The sequence below is a fragment of the Teleopsis dalmanni genome, chromosome X (genome assembly GCF_002237135.1).
Source record: "Teleopsis dalmanni isolate 2A chromosome X, ASM223713v2, whole genome shotgun sequence".
Classification (NCBI taxonomy): Eukaryota; Metazoa; Arthropoda; class Insecta; order Diptera; family Diopsidae; genus Teleopsis; species Teleopsis dalmanni.
Window position 1 is genome coordinate 62,742,194 of NC_051848.1, and position 14,266 is coordinate 62,756,459.

Below are 14,266 nucleotides of genomic sequence, written 5' to 3' on the forward strand. Positions count from 1 at the left end.
GGAGGTAGTATGAAGTAGCATATTCGCAAAAGTATTGGAACATCCAGCAGATGATTTGGAAAAATACTTAAATAGTTCCGTTTTTAATTCCTGATAAATTGGTTTTAATGATAATTTTGCCTTTCAAGTAAGAACTGCAGATTTATATTAAAAATTTAGTGATATGATTTTCAGTACTAAAATTATCAGATTCAATTTGTAGAAATTCGTTGCAATATATGTAATATCAGTTGTATATAATATAACAATATATATAAATCCACTTTTATTATAGGTTTTTTTGTATAAATATTTCAATGTATGGTAAACTAAATGAGCTTGTTTCTTTATATTCATACATAGTTTTATTTGCTGCTATATTTTATAATTGTATTAAATAATTAAGGTTAGAACTTCTAGTATCCCGAAATGATTCTTTCAAGTAATATTTGTAGCACAGATATGAACATATATTTTATCTATTTTGGTATTATTACAAACATAAACGATTAGAATAATTGTTGAGTTTTCGAGACCAAAACCTCATTTACCTCCGGTGTTATGCAATAAATAAAGTTATATTATTGAAATATAAAACACAAATATAAGAAAAAAAATTACAAGTTTTATAATAAAATAAGTTGCTTCAATAGATTAAGTAGCAAAAACATTAAGTGTAATAATATGTTGATAGTGTACACTACATTCAATATTCCGGTGAGCTATACCCATGCATAGAGATAATATTAGGATTGCCTCATGGTATCGTTTGTCTTTTAATGAGCTTGTTATGCTAGGTAATGTTAATTTATTGTTTATGACTTTTCTATTACCTAAACTTATAGAACCAATAAACTGACTAAACATGGCACTACACTACATTACAAGACAAATAATGAAAAATGTATAGACTTTCACATCCGTTTGCCAATGTTACCTGATTTATAATACAAATATAATTGTGGAAAATTATATGGGGTAATAATTTTTTGAGCAGTTTCGATGAGATTGGAACCATATTTATTTTTTGCTGATAATTAGATGATACAGATGATGATAGTTACAGAATTATGAAGCATTGCAATTCGAACTTCTGTACTAGAGAGAAATAAGAAAAAGTTTCTTAATGTTCTTAATTATATCTTTTATCTTTTTATTCTTGGCGTGTGCAGTAATCCCATATTTGTTAGTCTTATTAATTAATATCACAATATTTAACTGCTAACCAATTTAAATTGAGCAGTTTTAGAGATAAAGAGGTTTAAAGTTGCAAACTTAAGTACAATAGCAAAAAATTACATATGCCATCTATCGTTTTATTTAGTAAGCGGAAGTAAGTATTTTATTATATTAAGGACCCTGCCATTTGGCTTAATGTAGTTTTTGCGAAAAAATTTTCAACTTTCAGATTAGTTTTCTGGAAAACTTAACTATATTGATACTTAAAAGAGAGGAACAGATTGTTTAAAAAAGATGTCTTTACTAAAATTCGTTGTGAAACTGGTGTGCAATGATTGTTTGAGTATATGATACATGCCCCGACTTAAAGTTTGTCGTACCGACTCTAATCTATATATATAAAATCGCTTGTTTGTCTGTTCGTTACTTAATAACTTTTTAATGACGTAACTAATCTTCGTGATACTCTTACATCATATTTATATACTTTTTAGGCGTAACATAGGCTATTAAAACATTCGATATTAGTTATAATTTTAAAATAAATAAAACAAACGCTATTAACATTGTTTAGGCTTTATCCTTAGAACTAAGCGATTAAATTCATGGATTGCTTCTTTCAGGGATGAAACTGACAATCTCTTTATCTACACAGATATGGAAATAGCAACGAATATGAATACTCAGCGGAGCAGGGAAATTAATTACAAGGGAAACAACGTTCGCCGGGTCAGCTAGTTTATTATATAAAGAATGCCACATGAACCTGGTGGTTACCTGCCAGTCTTCATGATCTATAAGTTTTAAGAAACTTACATCCCAACATCATAGCCGCTATAGGTAAATATAAAAACAGGAAAAGAAGCATAATGAATTAAGAATATGTGCTATTCTATATAATACTAAGTATTCAAAAATTTCGAAAAATATTTTAACTTTAAACACTTTCCAGCAAAATGCAAATAAAATATTAATATATGAGAATTACTTCAAATAAAAAAGATTTTTTTTTATTTTAAATAAAATGTGCTAAGATATATAATGAAAATATAGTTTTTAATTCTATATTAATTAATTATTTCAAAATACTAATAATTTAATGTATTCATATTTCAAATAAGTTGTATTAATTTATTCGATTTCAATTACAGTGCGTTTTCATAGCCTCTAAACAATTTTATAAGAAGAAAAAGCTGTGTTGGAAGATCTTTCACCTTTTCGTATTCTGCATGCCAGTTGAGTAGCGTTTCTTCCGCAGCTTTATCCTCTTCACTAACATCTGCCACAATTGCTTCAATTTGTTTATTCAAGTCTTTCCACATAATCTCTTCCTCTTTTTTGAATTCATCCCATCCATTTTTAGTTAAAGATATTTCAATAATAAAGTCCTCAATTTTAGGCTTTTCCATAGCAGCAGTATTCGGCCTTTCAAGAACAATGTTAAGTTGTTTATAAATTTCGTGAAGTAGGGCAATATTTTCCTCTTTTGTAGTATTTTTGAATTCACGATATTCCGCCATCTTATGCATGAGCTCCACGTAATCGTGCATTTCTTTTATATATGTATGCAATGGTTCTTTCTCTAAGTCTAATCCGTGCACATCCTCAAATACCTTTTCAAACATTTCTTTTGGACTTGTTAACGTCATTTCAATCCAGCGACCAAAAGTGGTTCCGCTGATTTCGATTAATTTTTCTGTTTTATTCATAATATGTTTGTAGGACTCTTCTGATGAGATATCATTTGTTTCTGGAGAAGCGTGGCAACTCTAAAAGGATTATTACTTTAAATAATATTAATGCTAATATGTATTTTCACTTACATGCAATAGAGCAATTGCTAAACCCAACACTATAAGCCGTGTTTGCATTTTTTAATATAATTTGGACTGTCTACGTCTTTAAGAGCTACAACTGAATAACTGCTGAAAAGTTTTTGCATCTTATATATAAGAGAACTAATTTCATATTTTGCTCTTCCACTGAACGGTAGTGTTGTGTGGGCATCTGTCTACATTTTATATAGTATATATTATGGCATGTACATACAATATAGTGCATACTGGCATATAAGTGAACGTTGTTATCGACAAGGTAAGGTCAAGTTCATATGCACATTAGACGCTGCATCAGTCATTTCAAAGAAAAATTTGTTTCTTAAAACCTAGAAGAGTTTTAAGTGATCTAATTAAAAACACTAAAATTCTAAATAAGGCAATTAAAAATATTTTATAACGCTTTCATGCGGTTGACTCAGTTTAGCCTAATCGAATTAAAAATATTTTCCATTTAAATAATGAAATGTACGCTGCATGTATTTAGAAACAAATTATTATTTGTTGTTAAATGTATAATTTGCCTAAACTTCTTTGTCTTAATTAAACTATTGAAAAGCTGTACAATTCTACGAAGAATTTGTTTACAAAATCATTTAAAGTTTCACATAAATAAAATAAAACTAATTAAAAAAATATTGTTATATATTTATTAAAAAAAATAAATAAAATTCTTAGTTACAAAATTTCATAGAAGTCCTACAGATTTTATATCATCATGTACATATCATTATTCATATTCATATTACGGATGATGTAAATCATATTTTTAAAAAGATTAATAGTAATAAATTCAATTCGGTAAGGTTACTATGCCTAGTCACAAACGACACAGAGATCTAGTGATACTAACAAAAAGTAAAAAAGTTCTTGCGAATACAAGAAGTGTCGGAAGTGTCTTCTTATCTCTATTCTTAAGATAGGAAGAAACCACAAAACATTATCAAACTGATTTTTAAAGAATTGTTAAGAAATATGTTGGTCTCTGGAAATATTATTTAAATTTATTTGCTTGCATATAATGTTTGGACTGCAAGTTCCAAAGGTTCAACACAAGCCCTGCAATAAATGAAGAGCAAATACACTCTTTAGATATTTAACTAAATGCCGTAATTGGTTTATATTATTTAAACTAGCAGTTTTATGAAAATACAGTTTCTATTTCAATAAGAAATTCACTTGCTGTGTATTACAAAAACAAAAAACTTCTATACTGCTATAAAAATTTACTATATAATTAACCTCAATAGTTGTCGGTAAATTTTAGTACCAACATTCCAAATATAATACATACCAATATCTTAATTAAGTTACTTATTAATGAAGATCAGTTGTGTGTTGTCTGAACACACAGTTTAAAGTTCTCAGTTGGTACTCAAAGGTGTAAGGCATTTAATGTTCGATAGATAAAAGCTCTCTCTTAAAACTTCAATCACATCTAAAAATATATTAGTTTAGATTTTTGATTAGTTTGTAGTAGTTTTTCACAAATGAAGAGGAGTTCATACATATGAAGTAAGCAAGAGATAATTTATTAATTCTGATAGTCCATCTGAAGCTTTTTTTATTTGAAAGTAGTTGATTTTTATCTGAACCTCTTTTAGTTTTTACCTTGATCTGATGTAGACAAAAACTTGTTCATTTTTAAACAAGTACGTTCTAACCAAGTCACCAGTTGTATAGTGAAGTTTACTTTCTCTATTTTAAAAACAATCATCCTATTTTGCTTTTAATTGGCATGATTTTCAGATTAGTTCCATAGTCTTATAAACCTAACACATGGTATACAATAATTCATAAAACCACACGTACTCATACTTTACTCTGTAAGTTAACTTGTAACAAGCCACTTCAGGTTTACAGAAGATTTTCTACCACTACCAAAGCAACCCTTAATAAAGTACTTGAGTCCTATTAATGAGGCTTCTTCGTACAATGTAAATTTAAACACTATTCATAAAATAAAATAAAAAGTATGATTCAGTTCGGTGTTTAATATATTGACGCAGAAAATCTTTTAGGACACAATTTTAAAGTCTTTTTCTAAAACACAGAATGAAAAAGAAATATAGTCCTTACCTCACATTCCTATATATTTCTGATGCGTCCCAGACTGATACATTTTCCAGAGCTGGTGTATTTCTTGAAATATCACACAACTAACTATAGTTTACAAGTAAAAATAAAATACAGTGTACTTTGTAGTGTACGATTATGATTATGAATCAGTGTACAATACATCTACGACTATGTATAGAGAAACAAAAATATAATATATCAGCTAATGCAATTCATTTAAACCAGGAAAGGACTGGTGTGATAAGGCTGAAAACAAAAGAAGAGATAAATAGGCAAGGGTTTGATTAAAAAATATTTTTTGCGGTCGTCGACTTTTTTGGGGATTTAGAGGAGTAACTTTTACCATATAGGGTGTGAACATTACACATCTGAGCTCTTTCCTGTTTTAAATATTTCTTAAAATGTGATAAATCTTTCACGTTCTCATCGTTTTAACCAATAGGGCTTTGGTATTTTACGTTCTAAGTAGATAAAAGTTTTTCAGAGTAGCTTTTTAATCTCCTTTCTTTCACCTTTACATAAAATTTATATTTTTTATAATAAATATATAATTATAAAATAATTTCAAATGAAAGTTTTTATGAGTTTTTGAATTTTATAATCATTTGAGTTCCGTGCTCTACTATTATCATTTCTATGCCTTCTATTAACCTTTTTAATGAAACTCTTTTAATTATGTAGTGTATTAAACTACCATTTATTTTATTGTAAATATTTTAACAATATTACTGCATGTAACAATTTACTGCGAACTAACAAGTAACTATTTGAAATTAATTTAAGAGCTCAAAAATCTTTTAAAAAAACAAATTTTTGAATTAAAATGTTGTATAATCAGGCAAATTTCGATAGATTAATCAAATTTTTGTTGTTGTTTCTTCAGTGTTATTTAAACCCTTCTAGTTTGTTTTCGTCATAAGATGTGTGACATTCGTCAATAAATTTTTGAAGTTAGTTTTATGTAAAAGTCGGCTTTTCTGAAGTATTCTTTAAATTTGTCATTCAGTTCCTTAAAAATTCCCCAAAATTTTTCATAATATCGACTTTTGTTTATACCATTTACTGTGCTCTGTAATTCCAATTTTATGTAGCAAATTTCTTAACATGATATCTTCTGGTCCATGAAAAATAATACTTGCCCTGAGATGATTTAATATTTTGAACTTAATCCTCGAAAGCCTAAGCTAAACTGAAGTTAAATATTAAATGACTCATATACAACTTATTCAACTTATTCAATAAAAGTAATAATTTTATAACTTAACTCTATTGAAGAGTTTAGATTTTTCACATTTTCTAAATTCCGTAAAACTTTTGTAAACGTTTTTTATATTTTTCGCTGAAAAAATCGCTTGCAAAGTTAAACAGCCTAATAAGTTCACTGCAAACTATGAATATGAACTTTAATACAGTGTTCACTATCGAATAGCATTACTTCTACTATAGCACCCTTTATATAAGGATATATTATGTAGATAAATTATGTGTATATCTTGACTACATTCTTTGATGCATAACAATCTTTTCCATAGATTATACAGAATGTTTTAATATCTGTAAATTTACCTTTTGAAGTTAAAGTACTTTGAAATGAAACACTATAGTGATAGTTTATAGGGTCTATGACGTCCCCATTAAAATCATAGCGTTGAAATCATTTCAACAAACTTAATACACGCTTAATATATGCATTATGTAAAGAGTGTAGCAAATGTCACTACTTTCATAATAATATTATTAAATTTATTTTAATTTCAGTAGTATCTAACTACGGTTACACTAACCTAACATCATTTAATATTCTTTCAGGCATATAACCTCACAACGATGTCGTTCTGGTCTACCGCAACATTTCGACTGTTTACTATGATTTCTGAAATACTGAAAATTGCTCATTATTCCACATATATGTATGTGTTGTATATATTAATTGATCTTATTGTCATGTAAATACAGTTGAACACACACTCACAAAATTTATAACGCCACAATTGGAATGATCAAAACAAACGCGAAGTAATCTACAATATTTATGGACGGACAGACGGATAGCCAGCATTCTATTTTTGGTGTATGATTAAAACTTTTTACGATGGACATAAGCGATTGATTTCTATCTGGATGATATATTTTGTAATGCATTCGAATAGTTCCGTCAGGCAGGATATTAACCTTCCTAAAAAGTGGATTCATTCATATTAAAGTAGTACTTTCTACAACTTTTGTAAGATCGTTATTTAAACAAGCGCTTAAAGTCTGAGCAATTTTATTCTTTTGACCATAATTATGAATAATAAAATGGTAATTTTTTGCAGAAATGAAGTAAATGACATAAATTAATACAAACTGGAAGTTCATCAACTTGAAAGGTAGATTGCATAGTCAAGAATTGCATATATTTGGGCCTGGGTCTAACAAAGAATGATTTTGTTAATGATGTCAGTTTACAGCTAATTATATATTTTTGTATTGAATATTTATCAAGTTATTAGAATGTCATTTATGAAAATTAAAAATTACTAACACAATTTGTGCATCACAACTCTTCTTCTATGTAAATAAATTATGCTTCTAAAGTAATTTAAAGATACTTGACGTACGGAATGAAAATGGATTGTTTTTCATATAGATGTTGTTTTATTTGCTCATGTAAGCTATGAATATTTTGTCGTGTATATTGGTTCCAAAACATTTAACTATATATTCAGTTTTAGTTTTTTAAAAGTACAATGACTGATGTATTGCAAGTATTTCTTTTATATTTAATAAGTATTAGGCAAATTAAAAGAGTTAGCAGTTTTTACTGTAATCATTTTAGGTTTCAAACTATTAAATAGAATTTACTTGTTCTCTTATTATCGCTTATAGGAGTATTACCAAATCTTAAAATAGTGATAACAGAAGTAATTAACTTAATATGGGTACACAGAAATGATTTTGTTTAGAGTAGTAGTGAGTTCAAGTTTTTAAACGTTTTTGCTTTTTAAAAACGCAGCCTTGGCTACTTGTGGAAAAACAAGATTAGTCATCGCTTCTAATTTGTCAGACACTAGTTCTAAGCCTGGTACTTGCAGTGCAAATAAATTATATACGGACTATGAACTAATTAAAAGATTCGAATGTATCCTAAGATCCCTGATGATGAGTACTTGGCAATACTCGAATCAGCGTTGTATGGTCAGTTAAATTTCAATAAATTAAATATAATTTTTGTTGTAGTCTTTTCATTTTTATTCGAACCCTTATAACTTTAAAATATTTTCTTTACGTCAGGAGACGCGTTACTTTCGACAAAGAAAAAAAAGTTAACATTAGAAAACATTTTTAAAAAAAATAATTTCTATGTATGATATATCACTATAAACGAAATGTGTCTCCAGCACTAAACCGATTTATAGGGCTTACATATTTCACATCAATAAAGTTATATGTTAAAAAATGAATAACAAAGCTCTCAGCTATTGGACAATATTGGTCAGACAATGTGTTGGGAATTCACATTCTAATAATCAATTAATCTAATAATAAATAAAAGCTAATTAACTCAGCATTTAATATTGTAAGCTCATCTAATCCAAACGGTGTAGTCCAAACAGAGAAGGATGAACAAGTGAAGGTATTGAGAAAATCTGCGATCGGCTTTACGAACTCGCAGTTGTGAAGAGGGTACAATGAAAGGACAATCTGTTCCTTATTAAATATATTGGGGAAGCTTCTTCGGCATAGTTAAAATCAAGTAAAGAAGTATAGTGTTAGCGGGATAAAAATCAACTGCAGAATACTTTAGCTTAAATTAGCAGAAGTTTTTCATTTAACAGAAGCTGTTGATTCGCTGTCATATTTAAGAAACAAGAAGTTGTTTTATGAAGTAAAAAATTTTGGTGCTCTATTAGTTTTTTGGATGTTTGCGTAAATTTATTATAACATATCAGGCTTTTTAAATTTGTTCTGCATTTCTAAAAACGAAAAGAAAAAAACAAGAATACAGTTTCACTGCGAAATTCTACATTTTCAACTGATTAGAATTATCAGCTAGAATGGATGAAAACATTGAAATTAAACAAATTTAAAGTAAATATTTTTGTAAAAACCAAAAAAAAAAGGAAATAACAAAATAATTTTAATATGAAATTATTTAGAAACAAATAATTATTCAGAAAAAAAATAATTTAATTTAATTTTCCAAAGAATTAATTTTTTATATTGCTTAACATAAAAAATAACTTATTTGATTTATAACTGAATTCATTTCGAATATTGAATATATTTTTAATTAATATTAATTAATTTGAATTAATATTAATTCTTAAAAAATTCTTTAATTTTACGTATATGGTATACATCTTAGACATGTACGCTTCCTACTTATAATGTGAATGGAATTGCATTCAATCCTAACTTCAAGATTTGGAATTTATCTACACTTAACAATTTATGTTAAAACTAACACTGTTTTATTTATTTTTATTTATTTTTTAGTAAATTACAAGTACCATATTTTAATATAAATCATAAAATTTTTCAAAATGTAGAACCTTATTGTTAACATTTTTTTCGGCTTTAAACTTATTAAACCATTCTTGAAGTGGTTGATCGGTCCCGCAGTGGTTCTGCTTAAGCGAGACTATATAATTATCCACAATTTTCTCAAACGTTCTTGAGAAAGTCAAAAATCTTTGCTCAAAATTTATGTTCAACTGTTCTAATCCATTTTTCTGTAAAGCTGCTTCAATGTACTCTATCGGAACTGTTAGATATTTGACATTAGTAATGTTGAAGTTATCCAATATATCACTAAGTTCTACTGTCATATTAAACAAATGTCCAGGATTTTCAAAATCAGGATGTAATTCAAATTTTTTTACCCTTTTAACGTATTGATCGATTTCTCCCAGAAGTCTGTGCAGTTCACTGCTTTTGGAATTGATAAGAGTAGTATTTTGCAACACTTTCTGAAACATAATAACCCCTTCATCAACTGTTTGGTTAGCAATTGTGGTTAGTTTTTCAATGGAATACAAAAATATGCAATTGCGTTGATCCTGTCTGTGCTCCTCATTTATAACATTATCGCATACATTACGAACCATACAAATTCGCTCTTCAGAATTAAAGGAGGATTCTAGTCTCCGTGGGGAATGAGTTTGTTGCACTAATATTGTTTGAGAGCTCTACCACATGTTATTATATATAAAAATTTCAAACGATTATTAACATATTATGTTGTATGTATAGGATATATACAACCTGTACTACTAAGTATGCGCTAAAAATCCAAAAAAATATTTTGTTCCACATTTTTTGACAAACCGCTCCAAAATAAATTTCGTGTGATCTGAAGAAATTCAAAATAAAACTATTCAATATTTTAAAATATTATCTCATTCTGACCTAATATGTGCTACAATTGAAAAGAGAACTTTGAAGGTTTCCAAAATAAGTTTAATAAACATTAAATGTGATGATTACTCACAAATTATATAAAATTTGATTAGCAATCATGTTATCACACTGCAAAAATTTCTTAAATTCTTGCTTTAGTCAAAATATCGAAGTTCATGATGAGTATAGGAAGATTGGAATGCCATTCAAACATAGTTGCAGTGATAGTAGTTTTTGTTAATCAGGTATATATCATTACTAACTCTATTGGATTTTTAAGACTTGGTTTAATTTACATACTTTGTATCATTTGTTATTTTATAGAAGCTTACGTTTTTTATATATTTTATTATTATTATTTTACTATTTATTTTATTTTTATTTTTCATTTATTATAATTAATTATAAAATATAAAATCTTCTAACTAAAATAAGAAAACGAATACTAGTCGTCAGGGCTCTTAGATCGGATATTGCTAATAATATTTTTTTTTTGATTAAATAACAAGATTTAATGTATTTATGTAGAAGGTATCAGCAAGTAGGTAAAATATTCAAAAACATATTGTCAAAAGTAGAACAATTGTTAAGTACAGTCAAACCTCTCTATAGCGCACCTGTCTATAACGAATTCCTTTCCATAACGAAGGCTTTTTGAAGACACACCGATTTTTTAAATTAGTTCATACATTTGAGGCTCTCTATTGCGAACCTCTCTATAGGGAATTCATCTCTATAACGAAGTTTTTTCAGGTCCGTAAACAAATCTGTGCATACAGAAAAGTCTCTCTATAACGAATTTATTCAAATGAAAGTTAAGGATATGTTATTCAGTTTATAATACAGAGGGCATATTTTTGGAGGAAGAAAGAACATCTTATGCATTTACTGGAAGTAAAATTTTTAAATGAAACCGTGATCACCAAACATATGTGTAGAGGTTTCGAAATTTTTAAAGTTCTCTAAAGTTTTTCTTGTTTCCTTGAAAATCTCTAAACAAACAAAAATATCACTATTTTTTGAGTTAAATGAAGTAATAAATTATAAAAATTTAAATTATATATAATAATAAATTAAATAGTAATTAATAAAAATAATTTTTATAACTACAAATTAATACTTGAATAATGTTTTTGATGTTATATATGCTTATATGAATAAACATGAATTAAATGTATTTTTAAAATATATACGTACATAATTACCTGTGACATGAAAAAAAAGCCAAATAAAAAAAATTTGTTTAACCTCTTCATAATGAAGACCTCTCTATAACGAAACTTTTTGCAGGCACCAACGACTTTGCTATAGAGCGGTTTGACTGTATATGAACTATGAATAGTGGCTACTACAAAATTCACAGTAACATGACTCATTGTCACTAAAGAGGTTCTCATGAGAAAGGTTTGAACCTTTCTCATGCAATCGAATAAAAATAGGATATTGTTGACGGGTGGTTTTAACTGGCTTGTGGAGATGATTGTATTACTTTATATTTTAGTTCTTCTTCTTGTTCTTCTTTTTTGTATTAAATAAAAACATCTTCGATTTTTTCCATACTTTTTCCAATACTATATATACACCACTTTTAACTTGTAGGTAGATTACACGGACTGCAAGGTGTCATTACTTGATGGTTAGAACAATAAGCAGTTTGACGCTAAAAAATAGTTATTTTCGTCTATAAAACAGGAGATTGTTTTTTTAACCATGTCATAACTCTAGAACTTTACTGACTTTTAAATATTTTAAAATACAATATCTCTTTTAATGATAGCAAATGAAAATTTTTTTCATATCTGCAACTATGAAGTTTTTTATATACGCCATTGACAAAACTAAAGTAAATACATCTACTATATATATTCTGTATGATATTTCCTACAAATATGCAAAAAAAAACTTCTATACTAGTATTTCAAGTACTTAGTAGCACATCTAGAGGACAAATTGTCCTACAGATGGTTTGTAAATTTAATTTTATATTATATGAGTTTTTGTGTGTTTTTTTTGAACTTGAAAAGATTCTAATTAAAACAGAGATAAGGTATTCATTTCATTATTAATGTTATCAGTTGCGAGGTCAGAAATCAGTTTGTTATACTATTATTGCACAATCGACATAGACCCAAGGCAAATGTGTTTGCTGCTGTTTTTATTTTGTTTTAAACATATGCATATCATATAAATATATACAAGTATAAAAACATTTACCATACAAAGGTAAATAATAGTAAAAACTATATTTTGACGTATTTAATTAATATACTATAACATTTTCACTTGACTTTCTCTAATTACTGATTATAATACTATCATATTACTTATTTTAATTTTTTTAATAATTTAAAATTGTTATTGATTATTATTAAATTAAATAGAAGGTCATTGGTGGCGTATACCGAATCTAAATATGTGAAAAACGACAGAAGCCCAGAAATAATCTTGTCAATATAATATTGAATTAACCCTAATAGTTACCAGATCAGAGAAGAATCGACATACAAGGTATAACAATGTATTGAAACCCGCAAGAGCGTCTCCAGACAAGAAATTACTATACATGTATATGCACGTAGTCCTATTTATGTAAAAATGTAATGTCTGTTATGCATAAGATTTCGAATATATACATACTATTTAACCTAATGAAATCTATGAGTGAGTCATTAATTCAGTTAAGAATCATTTACATGATCATGCAAATTAATATACGGTGTTTTTTTTAGCAGTATGTATCGATAACCATACCTATGGTTTAACAATTCATCATTCAACGCTAAAACAACGCTTCCAAATTCTGGAAATTCACCTTGAGAAAAATAAATCTGTTCGCAAAGTTCATAGAGTACTTTGATGACGAATTATGTTTAGTAATGAAGCTCATTTGTGGTTAAATGGCTACGTTAATAAATAAAATTGCCATATATAGAGTAAAGATAGTCGTCAAGTCATTAACGAATCGCCATTATATCCATTAAAATTGATTGTGTGCTGTGGTGGCATAATCCATCCTTATTTTTTCGAAATGAGGAAAGAGTTGCTGTTATGGTGAATGGCGAGCGGTATCGAGCCATGCTAACTACATTTTTGTCAGTAGGTTCAAAATAGTAAGCATTTAAACATCGCCAAATCAGACAATTTGTTCCAACAAGGTGGTGTAACTTGCCACAGAGTGCGCTTAACAATCGATTTATTGCGAAATCAATTTTGTGACAACCTTACTTTCAAAGGCTTTCAGAAGCCTTTGTTCGTGCGATTTAATGTCTTCTTATTACCTTTTTTGAACTATGTTGAGTCGTTAGTTTATGCCCACAAACAACAAACCAGCATTGGAAGTCAATATTTATGGCACCATTGACACCATACGGCCGCATTTATTGCAAAAAACTGGTGACTCGTAGCCGGTGGATATATGCCGGAAATCATATTCAAAAATTATGTTAAAATACCATGAAATTATCTTCCAGATTATATATAAAAAAAACAATATTTCTGTTTTGTATTTTCATTTTCTCATGTAACTAAGAAAACACCCTATATTTATAATAGGTGATACAAAAAATAACCGCAGTTTTTTGACAATTTTTTATTGGCGAAAAATTGGGCTAAGTAATTTTCAGTACTTCTTTCGTGACCATTAAAAGAGTTTTACAGAGATTGAAACAAATGATAGTCAAACAGTGTAAGATCGATTATAAAGTGGATGTGTCAAAATTTTTCAATCAAGTTGTGTTCATTCGTTCCAAGTCATCAAAGACGTGTGTGGACTGGCATTGTTCTGACAGAACACAATTTCTTTTCTGGACGTC

The 14,266-nt window shown here is 27.9% G+C and overlaps 2 protein-coding genes across 2 annotated transcripts; both read right to left on the minus strand.

The window, feature by feature from the left end:
* Positions 1–2,253: 2,253 nt before the first annotated feature.
* On the minus strand, positions 2,254–3,092 carry LOC119662312. The gene is made up of 2 exons (XM_038071907.1): positions 2,982–3,092; positions 2,254–2,927 (listed from the first exon to the last, which is right to left on the minus strand). The coding sequence occupies exons 1-2, from the start codon at positions 3,027–3,029 to the stop codon at positions 2,304–2,306; spliced, it is 672 nt and encodes a 223-aa protein (XP_037927835.1). The 5' UTR covers positions 3,030–3,092; the 3' UTR covers positions 2,254–2,303.
* Positions 3,093–9,571: 6,479 nt separating this feature from the next.
* On the minus strand, positions 9,572–10,406 carry LOC119662321. Its single transcript, XM_038071915.1, has 2 exons — positions 10,320–10,406; positions 9,572–10,243 (listed from the first exon to the last, which is right to left on the minus strand). Exons 1-2 carry the CDS (start codon positions 10,368–10,370, stop codon positions 9,572–9,574), a joined length of 723 nt encoding a protein of 240 aa, XP_037927843.1. The 5' UTR covers positions 10,371–10,406.
* Positions 10,407–14,266: the final 3,860 nt, after the last annotated feature.